Below are 19,267 nucleotides of genomic sequence, written 5' to 3'. Positions count from 1 at the left end.
TACGCAAGTACCATTGTCTTGAAGTGGATTCTAGCAATAACTGGAAGCCAGTGAAGTGAGCGGAGGAGCGGTGTGGTGTGGGAAAATGTAGGAAGGTTGAAGACCAGACGAGCCGCTGCATTCTGGATGAGCTGCAGAGGTCGGATGGCACATGCAGGTAGACCGGCCAGGAGGGAGTTGCAGTAGTCTAGGCGTGAGATGACGAGAGCCTGGGCCAGAATCTGCGTCGCTTTCTGGGTCAGATGGGGACGTATCCTCCTGATGTTGTAAAGCGTGTATCTGCAGCATACAAATGTATTGGACATTTTTCTAATTAGAATTGTAACATATTCGATTAAAAAAAAGGACTCTAATCTGAATACTTTTGGATAACTGTTAAAACACTTACACTCAAATTTATACCTAAAAGAACTATAGACGTAGCCAAAATATAAATGCGAGCTCCACAAAATTCAAGATATTCAAGAAATATAATTTTTCCAAAAAATAATGTAATGCAAATAAAATGTATTTTGTATATTAGAATGTACATGTTGTCGAAATGTACTATCCCTACAAAAACGACAGTATACTGTGTGTATTCTACAACATTATGTTAAGTAGTTAAGAATTCCTTGACAATGTAACTCAAATCTAATTACACATGTTTTTAATGTAATCTGTGCTAATTATAGTTACTTTTTTAATATTTATGTAATCCAGGTTACATATAAGCGGTTATTACCCAACCATGGAATCAAGAGTGTGCCCATGCCTTTCCTAAATAAGGAAACTTGGGCAGTTGTGTGCACATTTGATCACAATTATGTGTGGACAGATGGATTGTAATGCCACCCTAAGGGCACGGCCATAATTCCACAGGTGAAAAGTTGATTCTGCAAATAAAGAAGCCTCTTAAAGTTGCACACCTGCGTGGAGACTGCAGCAGAGCTTCAGAGCTTAACCTGCATAGCCTGTGGTCATACTCCTATGAACCCAAACCTCAAGGCTAAATATCTCAGCACAAACTCATCTCAGGAAGATTTGATGCCAGGATCAGATGCTGATCAGACATGAGGGACGTTTAGACAAGAGAGTTTGCTTTTCCTGAGTCTGTGTTGCAACTGCATTGTGATAGCTTTATTGGATCTCTAAAGCCACGTCTACTGGTGTTCCTGTGTGCAAGAAAAAACTTGCACTGACAAAAAAGCTTCCCTTCTAAAGGAGGAAAGGAGATTTAGTTGTTACAGCCAAACCAGCCTTTCATGTCTATGCCACCATCTTGATAAACGTACATAAACAGTGCACACTGGACAAAGGACACAACAACTGACATAGTATGTTGGTGCTCCATGACAACAGAGCTTCCCTTCACTGGATGGTGCTCTCAGATGCAGGGTCGGACAACAGACTTCCTCTCTGTGTGCATCAGTTGTACGTGAGAGGGTAGATAAGGGACTGTTTATTTTAAAACATCCAACCACCCCCCTCCCCCTCCCAACCAATATGATTGCCACGATTGGCACATTTTGACTAGCAGTTTGGCAATTCCATGTTGTGTGCATGGCCTCCTTTCATGTATTAGGGGCACAAACAATACAGTCTATATTTCTTACAAGACAATTTTCAACAATGTATTTATAAATAACCCGTTGTTAGGATAGAGATGACAACAATATGAGCTCCCCAACACTCCCTTGTGGACACACTACAGTAGCATTCAGTTGCTATGGAGGAAGGCCCTAAAGGGTTAAGATGGATTTTTTCAGTTTACATTTTTTTTTCAGTTTGGTATACTAAATCTAGCTTGCCCTTGTTGGTTTCTCCAAAGTTGCCTACATTAACCATTCTAAAACATATATGTAACATAACAAACAGAACATCCCAAATGTTTAACTCATGTTAGTGCAAAAGGAAAGTCAGAGGATATTCAAACTCATTAGGGTTCATCCCTTAGCACCACGAATAGCCACATTTCATGAGAATCTAAGCCGTTTTCAGCCTGGATCAAAGCAATGGACTGACAGACCAACATTTCCATCCCCAGAATATTGTAGTTTGAGTGACTAAAAACCGAAACAATCCTTCAGTTCCTCACACAACTTTTCACAAGAATGTCTTTGGGAAGCTCCACTGAGCCACATTTGTGCTACCCGAAATTTGCTGACTCAACTATCGTTGCACAATGAACATCTTTGACCAAAAGAAGAAATGTCAGTGCCCTTCAGTACATTCTTTGTGAGACTGTTGCTCAACTGTGTTGCCAATAGTAAAGGGCCACCTTAAGGGTTGTAACAATAAACTGTTTAAGATGAATGCTCTATTCTGCTGTTTGGACAAAAACAGGGCAGAGACCAGCAAACCGCAAGAGGAGATGATATTGTGTCATCATTTAAATCTGATTGAGAAACAGTCTTCCTTTTATTAACAGATGTAGAATTCAGTTTAGTCCATACTCAGCAGAGGCTGCTGGGTAGCGTGGGTGTCCAGTTCTCTGCAGACAGGGTCAGTTAAGTACGATGTCCAAGTCATACACAGCTCAGACGTGCGTCTCCTATGAAAAGATATGGGCCATTTGAGACTCCCCATAATAAGTCTCTCTTATATGGACTTTGACACTTTTACATCTACACATGAAATGCAGCCTATAGGTGGTAAATGATGTCTTTCAGACTTGTGTCTAGTTAATTCTGTTTTTCTCCATCTGAAGCCCAAACAGACACACATAAGTTATCTCAAACTGCTATAAAATACTTGAGGGTGAAGCAGGTGTAAATATATAAATATGATAAAAACTTCACATCACATTCACGCCAACTGTGCCCCTTGAAAAATCCTCTTGGGGTTACACAGGGGGGGGGTGGGGGGGGCTTTTTCCAAACAGCTCCCCCAGCTTGTCACACAAGACACATAGACCATCTATTGCTTTAAATTCTCCATGGGAACTTGGCTGAATGCATCACACTGCATTCATAGGTAAGGCAATGTTAAATCAGGTAATTTAGACTGATGTCTTTATGATTTGTAGGAGTACAGCATGGAAGCCAGTCTCCCTCACTTGCTGGATAAACAGAAATTTGTTCAGCTCAAATAAAATTTGATGAGGAGATAATTTTGCGAGCCTGTAGTATAAAGGTCTCTCTCATATGCAGCATGAGGTGCTACACTCTGAGGGCAAATCAACCGAAAGTCTGGAGAGGTAGTTCAGCACACAGGGGACAAGATGATAGAGAGAGATATGGCTGATCCAGTCCACCAATAGGGAAAGGCCTACACTGGTCCACATACCGTCTGCTATCAAAATATTATTATTACATTATTATTATAAACGAAAATGAGTAGTCGTGAATATTATGAACTGAAACTGAAATAAAAACAATATCCTTTAGGAAAAACTTGACTAAAACATTCTTGCCTGGTTTAAGAATCAATACAAATAACATACAAATGAATGTATTGTCATTTGAGTTTTAGTTTCTTAGTAACACTAAACACATACAATAAAAGGAGATTGCATACATTTCCGTCAACTCTTGAGACATTATATTGACGTACAGGAAATGGTGCTATGTCACAATTGCTTCACAACTAATCCCTATTGTTTTTTACATGCAGTCCAGTAAAATGAAGAACTTGAATCAGATCAGATCTAACTAAGCTTTTCAGCTCAGGTCTAATGTTCAACAAATGGGGATGGAATGCAGGAGACAAGGTCTCTTCTGAGTGTGCCAGTCAAAACTTTCATACCCTGCTGAGGACACTATACGCTTCTCACAATGGGTCTGGTCTTTCTAAAGAAGCCACATTTTATGAGTGCTTTAAAATGAATTGCCCCGTGTATTATTTAATCAAATGTCAACATTGGATAAGTTAAGTAACCGTAAAGAAAATTCCAACAACATCAGACAGTTCATTCAACCTTTTGTTGGCATGAACAATTCTGAATCAAAGCGAAAACCCACAGAAACAAGCCTCTAATCGGGGATTTCATCAGGAGATAAATCCTGGAGCTGCTCCACTGACAATGAATTGGAAACTGACATGGTGGATTGTACAGTCTGAGCTTTTGCTCTCCACTAGGTTTGACAGTATCTGTAGACACTACCAGTTATGAAAGATAACATATCTGAAAAACCCTAAATTAAACCCTATACCTGCCAACGGAAACTAGTTATTAGTCAGTGTCGAAAGCAGTGACGCGTTATATTTCTTGGATGCAGCTTTGACTATGGGTTTCGCTGGACATTTTTAATAAATTTAGAACAACAACTGCTTTCTGTCTCAGGAACAATGACTTCCCATCAGACCAAGCTCAGATTTGAACCATGGGTGAGATAAAGTTGAAGTGTTTTAGATAAAAAATCACTTGGGGCATTAAAAACAAGTCTACGGTTTCAAAACACCTAAACCCATTGCAAGCCTTTCTTTTCAAAGGACATAGGAATAGAAGCTGCAGATAAAGAACAGATGCATTTTACTGCCAGTAAAAGTCTCTTGGAAATAAAATGTAATTCCATAATATCCCTCAGATACTCAGGAGCACAGATCTAAGTGATCAACTTGTGAGAGCTCACATGTGAACATCTTTTTTTCCCAAAGTCAAGTCAAGACTGACAAGTCCCAAGTCAAGTCCCAAGTCCAGACTGTCCAATTCTAAGCCAGAACAAGTCAAGTCCCAAGTCAAGTCCAAAGTCAAGTCCCAAGTCCAGACTGTCCAATTCTAAGTCCAGAACAAGTCAAGTCCCAAGTCAAGTCCCAAGTCAAGTCCCAAGTCAAGTCCCAAGTCCAGACTGTCCAATTCTAAGTCAAAAACCAAGTCAAGTCCCAAGTTAAGTCCCAAGTTAAGTCCCAAGTCAAGTCCCAATTCAAGTCCCAAGTCAAGTCCCAAGTCAAGTCCCAAGTCAAGTCCCAAGTCAAGTCCCAAGTCCAGACTGTCCAATTCTAAGTCAAAAACCAAGTCATGTCCCAAGTCAAGTCCCAATTCAAGTCCCAAGTCAAGTCCCAATTCAAGTCCCAAGTCAAGTCCCAATTCATGTCCCAAGTCAAGTCCCAATTCATGTCCCAAGTCAAGTCCCAATTCATGTCCCAAGTCAAGTCCCAATTCAAGTCCCAAGTCAAGTCCCAATTCATGTCCCAAGTCAAGTCTCAATTCAAGTCCCAAGTCAAGTCCCAATTCAAGTCCCAAGTCAAGTCCCAATTCAAGTCCCAAGTCAAGTCCCAATTCAAGAACCAAGTCAAGTCCCAATGAAGAGACATTCATTGATTTGTGTTAAAAAAATATAATGTTTTACATTTTTTGGCCTGGGATAAACTATGAAGTATCTTCAAGTCGAGTATAAAGTCATCAAATTTGTGATTTAAGAGATTTAAGTCTGGATACATGTGTTAGTACTGCAGTGTGGCATAGTGATAGAGGTGCTGTTGTCAGACACAAAAGGCCACTTTGAACTCTCTTTACTCCGTCTTTTGTTGATGACAGAATACCTGGGCAAAGGAGTTTCAATCAGAGGACCTGCATGGGAATCCCCTGACACGCAGCAAGAGGAACACACAGAAATATGTAACAATAAACACCCCCTAACCCCCCTCGGAAATTGCGGAAAATCAACAAAACCCATAATGGGAATCCTGCTTCTTTTCAAGCAGGCATCGGAGTGTCTTCTGTATGATATCAGATTTAGCTCCTTTGAAGTCGTAAGCTCATAATACCTAAATGGGAAAAGGCTCGGTTTTTTTCCATGCATCACAGAGCTGACAACAGATTCACTCCCTGGCTCTTCCTCTCACACATACACACACAGTCCCACATATGACAACACCCCTTGTTTACCCGTCTGACTTTCATCCCACGCATCCTGTTTGTGGCAGCATCTTCTATTGTTCCCGTATGTGTGTACCTGAGCAGGTTCAAAACCTCTAGCACGCTCTTTCCATTGCTGCTGTTCAGAAGAAGTAGAATTGAAGTGATCCGTGCCCATTGCTTTTGTTTTGTTATCAACATTTGGCCGCTTTATCTTTCTTTAAGTGGGCGGAAAAAGAGGAGGGAAGATGGAAAGACTACTGATAAATGCAGAACACAAAGAAGAAGCCACACAAAGAGAAATATCCTGTGAGAGCAAGATGTGGAGTTAGCATGCAAGGTAAAAGAGTGTATTTGGTTATTTTTAAAAAGCCTGGTTTGATGAGGTTAGGAAGGCCATGCTGATTTGAGTGAAAAACCCACTCTTGCTTGCTCAATAGAGTACACCTATTGTAACAGCTGATGTCACCCTGAAGGAAGTGCTTTGAAGGGGATGGGGGCAGAGGGACATCACAATGCAGCGTTGTATGCCAGCAGCATCACAAGGACATGACGCTATCCCTGTGAGGAGTGGGCTTCACAATGCACTATATATAATGTGAGCATCTTGATGTGGGGGGCCTACCATCAAAATGATGGGGATGTGCTTTTGCAATCAGGGTTAGGTAAACAAGTGATTTAGCTCCATATCTCCGTAAAGAATCAGCAAATAGCACGATAAGCTGCAAAATGAATACAGCAGCTTCAGCTTGCACCCAATTTAATTAATTCTACATTTCTATCAATTGTACAGCCTATCTACCAACAATATATCAAAATATTAAATGAATGTCACAATAATGAAGTAGTGTGACACTGCCCTCTAGTGTCTAAGGTTAATAGTTTGAAATTAATTGTATGTTATCTGCAAATAATGCGCCTTAATTACATTTATACAGCATGCAAACCACACGTTTTTTAGCAGACAATTATATGATTTAGCTTTTATTTATAATTCTTTAACAGCTGTATCTTCAAACAGCCATTTGTATGTGAGTGAGTGAGTGTGTGTGTGTGTGTGTGTGTGTGTGTGTGTGTGTGTGTGTGTGTGTGTGTGTGTGTGTGTGTGTGTGTGTGTGTGTGTGTGTGTGTGTGTGTGTGTGTGTGTGTGTGTGTGTGTGTGTGTGTGTGTGTGTGTGTGTGTGTGTGTGTGTGTGTGTGTGTGTGTGTGACAAAGAGACATACTCACACAGGTGTACACCCCTCCTGGCATTTTGGTATTTCCTTTGAACTCTGGCTTCAAGATAGCTGCAGATATCAGCATGAAATAATCTCCCCACCTGTGATGCAGTGCGAACAGCAGCAGTATAGGTGAATAGTCTGCAGCCTACCTCATGTTGATTCTATGATGAGGGCTCAATCATTCTCATTTTCATTTGTTATCAGATTATTGACAACGAGAGCAAATGCTTCCTGGTCGCATCTAGATGAATCACAGCTGAGGTGGAAAGTAAAAATAATGAGTCATATTGTTGTGAGGAAGAGATTAAAAGAATGAACAAATGAGATCAGTGGCATGATTTTATGAGGCATAGGATCTAAATGGCTGAAATAGGCATATTGCAAAGTAGTTGCACTGATTTTACACTGATAACAATATTTAGTCAAAGTAAATAAATAAATGTTAACTTTAAAAAACATTTTATAGTTAAGATACATCTGTTGATTCTTGACATTAAATACAGTTTGTAGGAGCTTTTAAACAAACCATGGTCGGTATCTTTTTATTTTGGCACTTATAACCTTATAACTTAGACACTGAAGTTCATTTTTGTAGAAAAATCTTAAGTAATTTGCAATTGTACTGTCATACATTTCACTTTGTGGACTTGTTTCAGCCATTGAGTACAACAAAGCAGTGGTGGAAAGTACTCAACTAAATGAAGTACTGAGGGACTGTACTTAAGAGCAATTTTGAGTAAATTATTTTCTTAAGTATTTCCATTCTCTGCAACCTTACACTCCACTTTAAAATAAGGATCAGGCAGATATTGTACTTTACTCCAGTATTCATTTTTTGATACTTACTGTGATGTCCATAGCCTCGCAGGGTAAAGCAATAACACTGCACCCTCACCTCCAACAGTGTTACCTCATTTCAGTTGCAGTCAACCACATCAACAATTAACACCTTTTGACCCTTTCGATTTAAATAGTAAACTGTTTATTTGCCTTACACCTGACATTATTTCATGTACTCTATATAAATAGAGGCGAAGTCCCTCCCCTTCCGGTTGAGCTCCATGGGACCTTATTTCGGAAAAGTTATGCATTGAAGTCAATGGAGAGAGAAAGATTATCTTTTGATCCCGTTTGAATTGTGCCACGAATTACACATATGATGTTTGTCAATTTAAAAGATAATTTTGCAAGTCAAAAAAATAAAAATGTGTCGTAAAACTGTGAAGTAACACTTTTTTTGTGTGAAATCGCTCAATGAACTACATCTCCCGTCTCGCACCACACACCAAGACAGCTGTCACGTTGGCACATTTCACCTCTTTCTTTCAGAATGAGGCGGAGAGTATTAAAAGAGGTGAAAATCACTACAAGTCTGGGCATGTTGAGAGCTGTACATACACACAAGGGGAGTTAGTCGGTTCGTAAGAGCCAGCATGCGGGACCGGGATTCTGGGATTTGTAGTCTTTCTAGTTGCGTATTTTTCATAGTCTTATATTTCAACAGTTTTACGACAAACTGTGACTTTTTTGACATGGAAATTATTTGTTAAGATTGACAAACATCATATGTGTAATTCGTGGCACAATTCAAACGGGATCAAAAGATAATCTTTCTCTCCCCATTGACTTCAATACATATTTTTTCCGAAATAAGGTCCCATGGGTCGGAAGTAGATGGGCGGAACTTCGCCTCTCTATAGAGTGGCGAAGTCACGCCCACTTACTTCCGGGTAATGGGACCTTATTTCGGAAAAATTATGCATTGAAGTCAATGGGAGAGAAAACGTATCTTTCGATCCCGTTTGAATTGTGCCATGAGTTACACATATGATGTTTGTCAATCTTAAAAAATAATTTCCATGTAAAAAAAGTCACAGTTTGTCGTAAAACTGTTGAAATATAAGACTATGAAAAATACGTAACTAGAAAGACTACAAATCCCAGAGTCGCGTAAGTGATGTCACAATTGTTTTCCTCCACCATTCAGATACCTAAGATCAGCGCAATATAGATATAATCTATCTATATGGCGCTGGCTAAGATAAGATAACTTTAACAAGATGCCTGTGTGCTTAGTACCAGGTTGTTATTATACCAGCAATGGGTCTTGCTCGTTCTTTTGCTTCCCGTCTGATGAAAGGACCAGGAGTGGCTTGATCAAGTTAGCTACCTAGCTAGTAGCTAGCACGTTAGTTCGCATTACAGCCTTGTCATTTTTATTAGCCTTAACATGAAGTAACTTTAAGTAACCCAAAATGTTAAACAGTAAGAGTAGTAGTCATATTTCGTGAACCCTTTGAATAGTACTGTCACCGGTGTGATCATTCTATAATACACCATTTAAGCCCGGGGGAGAAATGCTAACGCTAACGTTAGCATCGGCGATCTTCTCTACTTCATGCTATCTGCACAAATGGTTGACATTAAACATTAAAACGACCAGGCAGTTCAGAGAGAATCGAAGGCAGGCAGGCAGCTTTGCATGACATTCTTCAGGACGTGTTTCATTGTGGTGATAGTGAGGGAAGTCAATCGTTTTGTTGACAAGACAGTAGTGACGGCCATCTTGGTGACGTGTGTTGTTGACCAGAGATGTAGTTCATTGAGCGTTTCACACAAACAAATGTGTTACTTCACAGTTTTACGACACATTTTTTTTTTTTTGACTTGCAAAATTATCTTTTAAATTGACAAACATCATATGTGTAATTCGTGGCACAATTCAAACGGGATTGAAAGATAATCTTTCTCTCTCCATTGACTTCAATGCATAACTTTTCCGAAATAAGGTCCCATGGGGCTCAACCGGAAGGGGAGGGACTTCGCCACTCTATACAGACTACGTACAGAATACACTGCAGACTCGCTGTTTGAGGGCTTGATAGCCCACTCCCCCTCCACACCGCTCCACACTCGTTGGTTTGGAACAGCACTTAATCTGGCGGACCCTCCGCGCGAACCATAGGGCGCGAATGCGCAAACGGAGGGGTAGTGTGTAGGGGTAGGGTGTTGGGGGCGGTTTGGGATTGGGCCTTTTTGTATTTTCTTCATTTTAATTACCCTTTGTTTTTCTATTTGGTTTGGCCATGCCACTATATATGTTCAATTTTGTAATGTTGGCAGGTTGGTTTGTTCACTTAACACCTGTTTAGTTGCTGTCATATTTAATACAGTTATTTTCTGTTGACCACTTCATAGGCCTATATTGAAGACTTGTTTTTTCAATGTGTGGGTTAATAAAGAAAACTGTTTCTTCAAACAATTCCTCTGTCCTGTTGCCTTTCTGCTTGATCCCTGACACCTTTTTTGCAGATTAAGAATAATAATTAAAAAAACATAGTCGGCAGATAATGATGATTTGTCATATTAGATCATAATATTGTATTGATCACAAAGGGTAAATTCACTGGACACTGACACTAAATGCGGATACCATTGACCTGATGTTCAGCGTCCAATCAGATAATTCAAACACATCTTTCAATGCATGACTATAGGTGTCTTTATTGGTAGATCTTTCCTCATCTGGTCCATAACAATTATATATCGCTATAATTCTTAATGTTTCTCTTACATTCAACCACTGAAATACGGTTCTGTTATCACATTTTAATAATTAAGAAACATTATAAAGTAATTTTGTTTCTGTTTTTAGTGTCACTCAAATTCAGATTACACTGGCCATTTCCCTACTCACTCTTTGTGTTGTCTTGCATTTAAATGTGACACCTCAGCAAAACCTTAAAGGTCCCATGTCATACTTTTCCGGTTATTACCCGTCCCCTTGTGTGTTATGAAGGTTTTTATGCATGTAAACGGTCTGCAAAGTCACAAACCCTCAAAGTACACCCTGTAGCGAGTAAAACTCTAACACAGAAAATACCTGTCTATGCTGACCCAGAACGCCTCGTTGGAGATTTCTCTTTTTCTTCCTGGGTACAGTGACGTGCCCATACCCAAATGGACCCATTGGTCCAAATGGACCAATCCCTGGAACCGTTACGTTACGTTCGCGGAGCCGTTACTTCCTCACACACACACACTCAATCTTTTCTCAGCTGCAGCTCCGCCGATTTCTCCTCCCTGAGACGGCGGGACGCGGCGAGGCTGTGAGTCGGTGTGTGAGCACACACACAAACTCCCAGCCAGGCTGCGGGTGTGTGTGTGTGTGTGTGTGTTCGGGCTGGTTTCGGGCTGGGTTTCGCTGTGTCTCGCTGTCTCGCAGACGGCCACTGGGCTCATAGGGAGGGGGGGGCAGGAGCTCCAACAAGCCATTTAGGACAGAGAGTGAATACACATACTATACAGAGATGCTGTATGAGAAACCAATGTGAGTTTGGAAAATTGCACAATATACATTTATTTTAGTATACCTCAACAATGGAATTATGATCAGTATAAATGGCCATGACATGGGACCTTTAATGTTGCTCAAACCCATGTGCAGGTCAACAAAATGTGGTATTCTTTACAACCACCAGGGGGCGTCATTCATCTATTACTGGTCTATACTGTCCCTAACATCTCTCTAATCTCTATTTCCAAGACAAAATAGATAAACTTCTACTAAAACAGTTTGTTAAGGAGTAACTTTAAATCAAGGACTATGTTATATTGACAAATACAAAAAGTGATTGATGTAGGCTACGCTTATTGGAAATGTGATTTAAAAGTTGAGTGTGTACAGAACTGGAATTATAGCCTCAAACACAACCCTTGTACAAAACAATATGGATTTCTTGCTGTTCAAGTAATTGAATTGTTTGTTTTTATGTGGTGAGTGTTTTCATGATTATAAGAGGCCATGCTATATTATTGCCCTGGAATCTCCTACATACTCAAAGTTGATCACATATCTCTGGGTAGCCTAGGCTAATACTAGAATAACAACAACAAAAGAATAGTGTAAATAGCATAATAATATGCCCATCATGCCATGTGGTATTATGCAGATTAATTTAGTACATGCCTGGGCAGCTTCAGTGAGGACTTGAATGGGGGAGATTAGTACCAGATGTTGGGTCTCAGCAGCCAGCCAATCAGGAGGAGGGCCGTTTGGTCTGTGGGAGGGGCTCCGGCTCTCCTCTGAGCTCAACATTTATTCTAACAGGTAGTTTATAAACCAAACTGGCCAACAGCAGCAGCAGCAGCAGCAGCAGCAGCAACACTAGCAAGACAGTGACTAACGAAGTCTGAGCGGAGGACGGTTTCTTTAACAGCATCTTATTTCTGGATATGCCCTTACACCGCTCTTCAGCATGCTGAGCAGGAAGGGGTCTTGTGCGGGGATGATGAGCGCTGCAGCCGGAGTGGACCGCAGCAGGGTCGGGGAGAGGCTGCAGGCTGCTCTGGCCGGGCTGCAGGAGCTTCATCTGCTGAAGGACAGACAGAGCGACATGGTGAGCTGGGCTCTGAGGATGGACCGAGAGGAGCCGATCACTGCTGCCCACACCGGCCCGGAGAGTCTCATGGTGATGGGGGCCGAGGAACAGCGGCTGGAGGCAACCCTAACAACCCTGAAGCAACAGCTGGTAGGAAGCCATTTATAAAGCCATAAAACAAAATCATTAAAATGCCTCTCAAGAGATACTAATCTGCAGGCAGTTGGTTGGTGTCACCATAATTGTGCCTTTATTATATATTTTTAAAATGATTGCACACATTCTCATTAACTTTTTTTAATTGTTAATTATCCTTGGAATAAAGTCGTCAGTCAGCTGATGCTCATGTGCATTCCGTCTTCAATTATTAGCAGTCACACTTTCATGATCTCAGCTGGGGGTAGGAAGTAAGATAGGTGTCATAAATCAAGGTTCACTGCAGGACCAAGAGGACTTTGAGTTGTGTATGTGCGCGCACACAGTGCATGTGCAGACTGCAGGGGGGCAAACCTCAATCATTAACCACTAATGCCAGGGAATCTAACAAAAAAAACCTGGTGCGTTTTTTAAGGTGGTTCATTTGCTATGAATGACAGTCAGTCATGAGAGGCCCCTGAGTGTTTGAAACAACTGGCTGAGTTTTCCGTGACAAGCTTTTTCCATGAAGGCTGCTGTTATAACCACAGGAAGTGCAGGGATTAAGGTGCTCGGCTTGAATTTAAGTAAAACTGGGAATAAGATACACTGTAAAGTATATGACAACATATGGTTTTGTTTTACATGCGTGCAAAATGGTGCACACTCACAACACCCCATGTTTAAGAAAACACCACCAGCTAGAAATAGCCTTAATGGCCCAAAAACACTTTCCAATAGCTTATTTTTTGCCACAGTCTGAACGAAGTCAACCAAACTAACTCTATTTTATAAGAGAATAAAAAGTAAATAGTGCATTTTGCAGGCAATGACCCCGAGCCCTTATTTTAAGAGCCACTGTAACAGTAAATGCCCAGCCCGAGCTGCAAAGCAAACAGTCCTTCATCCCAACCCCCAAGCTTTCCTCCTCTATTAGTTTACACAATGGCCAGGCCCTCGCTGTGGGGGAGAAATGAGTTACCCACCACTGCTTCTTCCATGCTCCCCCATGTCCTGCTGGGGTTAATCATCAGCCACAGCTGAGGCTCCTTTGTTTTTCTGATAGCTGTACATTAGAGCATCTTTATCCGAACAACAGGCCCCTTCTTAATGTAATTATAGAGTTGCTAACGTGCATTTACCAGGAAGTTTCACTTATTCAAAGAAATTCTGTGCAATCACCTGTATTTTTGTGCATGAGTAACTCTATTGCATAACCATAATCATTCGTGAACTCCCTTCCAAATCAAAGCAGGCTTGCCATTTGTTTCAGGTTGTATCACACACTTTTGGGAAGTTGGCTAAAATGTTGTGTGTTGTTTGTTTTATAGTCTCGTCTTCGTAAACAGGACGTAGGCCTTAAATCTCACTTGCAGCAGCTGGATCAACAGATCAGTGAGCTGAAGCTGGATGTGAACAAGGCTTCCACAGACCAGCTGGAGAGTGACAGCAGGCCAAGTTCAGGTGTGTAAGCAAACACTGGCACTAAAAGCCCTACGGTTGCTTTATAACGAGCCATAAAGCATCCACCCAAGATTCTATCACACGATGCTGAGAAAAATACTCTTTATATATACACATTTTACTAATAATACACATTTTTTTCCTGCTCTTTCTCCAGGTTTCTATGAGCTAAGCGATGGTGGCTCTTGCTCATTGTCCAACTCCTGCACCTCTGTGTACAGCGAGTGTCTGTCTTCCTCCCAGACGAGCCTTCTCCTCCTTCCCACAAGCCCTGCTAATTCCCACATCGGCCAACCCTTACAAGTAGACGTATGCCGGCGGCGTTCTGCTGATGAGAGCACTTCCCAGCCCAACCCTCCGCGGGCCACCGGCCTTCATCTAGGCAGCAGCAGGATCAGAGCAAGCACCGAAAAGGCTCGCCCAAGGCCTGTGTCAACAGGTAACAAAAGCTCTCAATCTCTCATGTAATAATGGGAATCACACTACTGTTGTTACTCAACGTGCACATGTCATTTTTTAGGGTTGTGTCTAGCTGGTAGCCTGAGATGCGCAAACTCTTGTGAGACTTGTTGCCTTGTCCATTCAAGGTCAATTGTCCAACCGCTAGCATCTCGCAAGAGTTTCGATTTGAAAGGCTAATCAAATTTTTGTGTTTGTGTTTATTAGGTGATCTCGATAGGATGATGGCCCAAGGACTGAGCCACTACCGACCTGGCGATGCAAAGAAACCCCCAATGTGCTCAAACCTAAAGACCTCCACAGTGGACCCCAAGTTCCACAGCAACCTGGTGTCCCGCAGTGGGACGGAAGTGTACCACTACCCCAGCCCCCTGCACGCTGTGGCTCTTCAGAGCCCAATCTTTTCCCAAGGGGGTGACGCAGCCACACCTAGACTTCTTGAGGGCCAAGCAAATGGTTCTGAAACCCTCCAGAGGGCGCAAATGTTTTATGACACCAAGACCCTGGGTTACATTGACAAGCTCCTCCTGCGCAGCTCAAGCAAAATCCAAAGTGACTCAGAGACTCTGCAGAGACACAGTGACTATCACAGGAGGCCCACTGAGGTTTTAACTGCATTCCCTGAAGTGTCTCAGAAAGAGGTGCCTGTGGTGAAGCCTCCTCCAGCACAGACCACAAACATTACCCCACATGATAGCAACCAGAAGAGACACTGCAAGACATTCCCCAGCCAAGAGCCAGCTGATAACACTCACCACAATCAGTCAGCGAAAGCCCCTGAGCTTTCATACCGATACTCCTATCCTGTTGCCAGTAGGGAGTACAGCTCTGATGAGGTCACCACTTTATCTCTGAGGAAGAATGGTAAACCCAGAGGAGAATATGCTAGTGGAGCAAGAAGCAATTCAGAGAATAGATTTGGGGATCATCTAGGGTCAATGCCACAAGAGAGGAACGGCTATAGGCAAAGATCTACGATGGCCCACAGCTCGAGCGCGGAGGAGAGTCAAACCTTTCAGGTTCACACTGCCCCCACAGCTTCCCCTGAGTTTGTCCACGCTGAATTTGTCCCTGCTGGGTCACAGAGGGTCAAGGTGAGACAGGCGGACCGTAAAACCAAAGCCCTGAAACTGAAAAGGAAAAACACAGAGAAGCCTCGAGCAATCAAGCAGCAACATGGCTACTCCTCTGGTGAAAAGACCAGAGAGGGCAGCGGTGCAGCAAAGGGGGAACAGAGAAGATCAGGGAAAGGAAAAGTGACCCAGAAAACAAGCCTTTCTTACACAGAGGAGCGCATACAGGGCTCAGGCTCTGACTCCAGCCACTGTAGTCCTGGACTCATGAACACCTACAAGGTCCATGCAAAGCCACATCCAATCCCTGCTGTCACAAAGTCCAGCAGAAGCCGCAAAATGCAGTGCCCAGAGTATGATCAGCCTGTGGAGCAGAGGAAGAGGAGGCAGGGGGCGGCCAAATGGCAGTCGGAAGTGGAAATGCTCCAGGCCTCGTATGTTCAGCGTCAGAGGTCCAAAGAGTCCCAGGTTCAGGCACATGGAAGCATGAAGATGGTCCGCAGTATGAGTGCCAGAACCGGCCAGTGGGTTGGACCTCCTCGCCCCTTCCAATCATCCATTTCCTCTAACTCTTTCCTCCAAAATCTCAATGCCAGATACCCTCCAGCAGCCTTCGTCATGTCTTGCCACTACCCACCCAGATGTGAGTCTGAGTACTCAGCCGAATGCGCCTCACTGTTTCACTCCACCATTGCAGAAAGCAGCGAGGGGGAGATGAGCGATAACACCACCAACCGCTTTGGTGATAGCGAGTCCAGCCAGAGCTCCCAGTCTTTCTCGGACTCTGACAGCAGCTTGTCCCTGGATGAGGAGGACCAGGTGGGAAGCCAGGAGGAAAAGGGCCTGGTGTGGGCTGAGGCTGCTCTGGGGCCCACCGCAGCTGGACAGCCCCTCCAGCAGCTCCCACGCCCCGAACCATCAGCCTGCCGCATCAAAGCTTCCCGAGCCCTGAAGAAGAAGATCCGTCGGTTCCAGCCGGCCTCCATGAAGGTCATGACCCTGGTGTAGAAGTGTTCCCCCTGGGCAGAGGGAGAACTGTTGGGAAAACAGAAATTAAGGAAAATGCTTTCAAAACTGTTTGCAGGCCTGGTCTTAGGGCTCAGCATATGTGCACTGATTGTTTTGTTCAAACTAAAAAGATAAGTTATGTTATGGTTGAAACTGAAACTGTACAAAATGGTAAATCGTGTAAAAGCATGTTTTAAAGGAGAGGTGTCATGCTTTTCCGGTTATTACCCGTCCCTTTGTGTGTTATGAAGGTTTTTATGCATGTAAACGGTGTGCAGAGTCAAAACCCTCAAAGTACACCCTATAGCGAGTAAAACTCTAACACAGAAAATACCTCCCCAAAACGCCTCGTTGGAGATACGTCATTGTCCATTTGATTCTTCCGGGTACCGCATGATGTCAAGATGTACCCGGAACGAAATGGACCAATCCGTGGAGCCGTTACGTTACGTCCGCGGAGCCGTTACGTTAAGCCCCCGCTGATTGGTCCAAATTGACCAATCCACGGACTTCCTCACACACACATCTGTGTGCAGGGAGCAGGCAGCTCTGCTGATTTCTCCTCCCTGGCTGCAGGCTGATAACAGACAGTTGGGATCGCGGCAAAATTCTCTCTGCAGACCCATTCTCACAGCGTTTATCAACCTTTTTCTTACTCAATATCAAGCCACACTTATTGTTTTTACTTCGGATGTGAGTTTGTGTGTGCTCAGGATGAGTTTGGCTGTGTTTCGCTGTGTATCCTAAACAAGGAAACAACACCTCCACGGAGCTCAGCTCGATTCACAACGTCCCGACCAATCAGAGCACACTGTGCTCACAGGGAGGGTGGGGGCTGGAGCTATTGGAGCTACAACGAGCCGTTAAAGGCAGAGAGTGAAATTCAGTGAATACACGTAGTTTACAGAGATGCTGTATGCGAAACCAATGTGAGTTTGGAAAAATGCACAATATAAATCTATTTTAGTAGACCTCAACAATGGAATTATGATCAGTGGAAATGGCCATGACACCTCTCCTTTAACAATTATTACTTAATTTGTAAATATGTATCTTGTAATTAAAGTTTCCCATAGCATGTGGCTGCATTTGACAATTCCATGGACATTTATGTCATATCATTGTATTTACCTGAAAAATAAAAATAATTTCTTTAAATATCTCAAATACGTGTTCATTTTCAGTTAATCTGTTCATTTTTCTTATTAACTATATTAAATGTATTTCATATATGCTGGGTTAGTTTGAGTTTGTATGTATTAGTCACTTTTCTTTAATATGTTACTAAATCATATGCTTTTCTCATAGACTGTATATATAAGGCTTTTCTATTAGCTGATTGAGCTAGGTACTAGCTTTGGTATTTATAGCATTACATTTTTCTTATTCAGTGAGTAGGCAATGTCAAATGAAATCTCATCGTCCAACCCCTATTTTGTTGACTATTAGGCAGACATGTTAAAAACAATCTCCATTTAATCCTCAAACGTCCCACTGAGAGGGACCAATTTAGCACTGATAGCGCTAACGGCTCCTTATCTGGTTTCCTGCCCAGCTGTTGGTTTAATAAGTTGCGTCTTCAACAACCAAACCCAGACAGTCTTGTTTAATTAGAGGGTGAAACTTATCAGCCTCAGTCATTTAAATGTAAGTAAACACTTACACCAAAGTACTAAAGCACACAGTCACACTCCTTCAATTACACAGACATTAAGACGATGGCAGCAGAAGCTCAGGTTTCTGAGGAAAAACAGTTGGTGTGTATGTCAAGGGGCACATGGGATTTAGAAGGAATGACAGATGATAAGAGACTTCTCATTTCTGAGCTGTCATGAAGAGATTAAAAAGCGGGCAGTTGCACAGAGTTGCCCAATAATCTCATTTAAAAAATCTGTCTTGGTATCTTTCCATTAAAATTCTTTCAAAGACGGGGTGAGCAAAAGGACACTCGTGAAGGTAAGCAGTCCCTGCCTGGCCTTCCACACATCAGCACGCTCTCCCCTGGTCAAACATAATAATGTTCTCTCCCATCAGAAAGCTCTGACCTTAAAGTTCCCCAACTAAGAAGCTTATAGAGCTGACAAACATTTTCAGCATTTCACCAAATTCTTACTTTGAAGTTTTGTTCCTTGCAGATTTAATCACTTTTAAGTCTCTTGGATACTTCATTTAATTTTCTCTCTAGACATGTTCAGTTAAAGAAAGGGCGTAATTCTTTGAATTCAATTTCTCACTAAAAGGGCATATGTTCATTCAACAGCACTCTTTTCTATTCTCATCAAAACACGAGACAGGTCTCGAGGGCACACACATCAAAGATAGCATTTTGGGTTTAGAGAGTTACAATTGAATCAACCTATTAGGATTTGTACAACCAGCTGACCCCTGTCCTTTGAGAAAGAGTGGTTGGTGGGATTAGTGCTGCTGTTTTCGACCCGGCTCAGAGTGATCATGACAGGCGCTGGACTTGTCTTTGATGTTGAGTATAGCTGGACCCTGTCGGCTTGACCTTGGGCGCTGGGTGACCTTTGCAGCTGTAGGGCTGGCTCATCTCTGAGGGCACCTCTCCCCACAATAGAGGGGTCAGGGGCCTTTTTTGTACCCGCGCTGTCTCTGGTTTTGTCTTTTTTGTGTTCAACATTTCTGCTATTTGCTTCCCTTTGACTGGTTGTTTGAGCTTGTTGTAAGAAAGTGAGTCCACCTGTCCAGCAACACTTTCTGATACAGTTTATATCTTTCAAAATCAA

The 19,267-nt window shown here is 42.5% G+C and overlaps 1 protein-coding gene across 1 annotated transcript; it reads left to right on the top strand.

Annotated features, from left to right (window-relative positions):
• Window positions 1-12,134: 12,134 nt before the first annotated feature.
• Window positions 12,135-16,787, top strand: dact2 (dishevelled-binding antagonist of beta-catenin 2). Its single transcript, XM_034152696.1, has 4 exons — window positions 12,135-12,531; window positions 13,848-13,980; window positions 14,138-14,419; window positions 14,647-16,787. Exons 1-4 carry the CDS (start codon window positions 12,259-12,261, stop codon window positions 16,518-16,520), a joined length of 2,562 nt encoding a protein of 853 aa, XP_034008587.1. The 5' UTR covers window positions 12,135-12,258; the 3' UTR covers window positions 16,521-16,787.
• The last annotated feature ends 2,480 nt before the right edge of the window (window positions 16,788-19,267 follow it).

Source organism: Trematomus bernacchii, unplaced genomic scaffold (assembly GCF_902827165.1).
Source record: "Trematomus bernacchii unplaced genomic scaffold, fTreBer1.1, whole genome shotgun sequence".
In the NCBI taxonomy this organism is placed as follows: Eukaryota; Metazoa; Chordata; class Actinopteri; order Perciformes; family Nototheniidae; genus Trematomus; species Trematomus bernacchii.
Note: the sequence above shows the minus strand (reverse complement) of the source record. Positions and strands in the feature narration are given on the sequence as shown.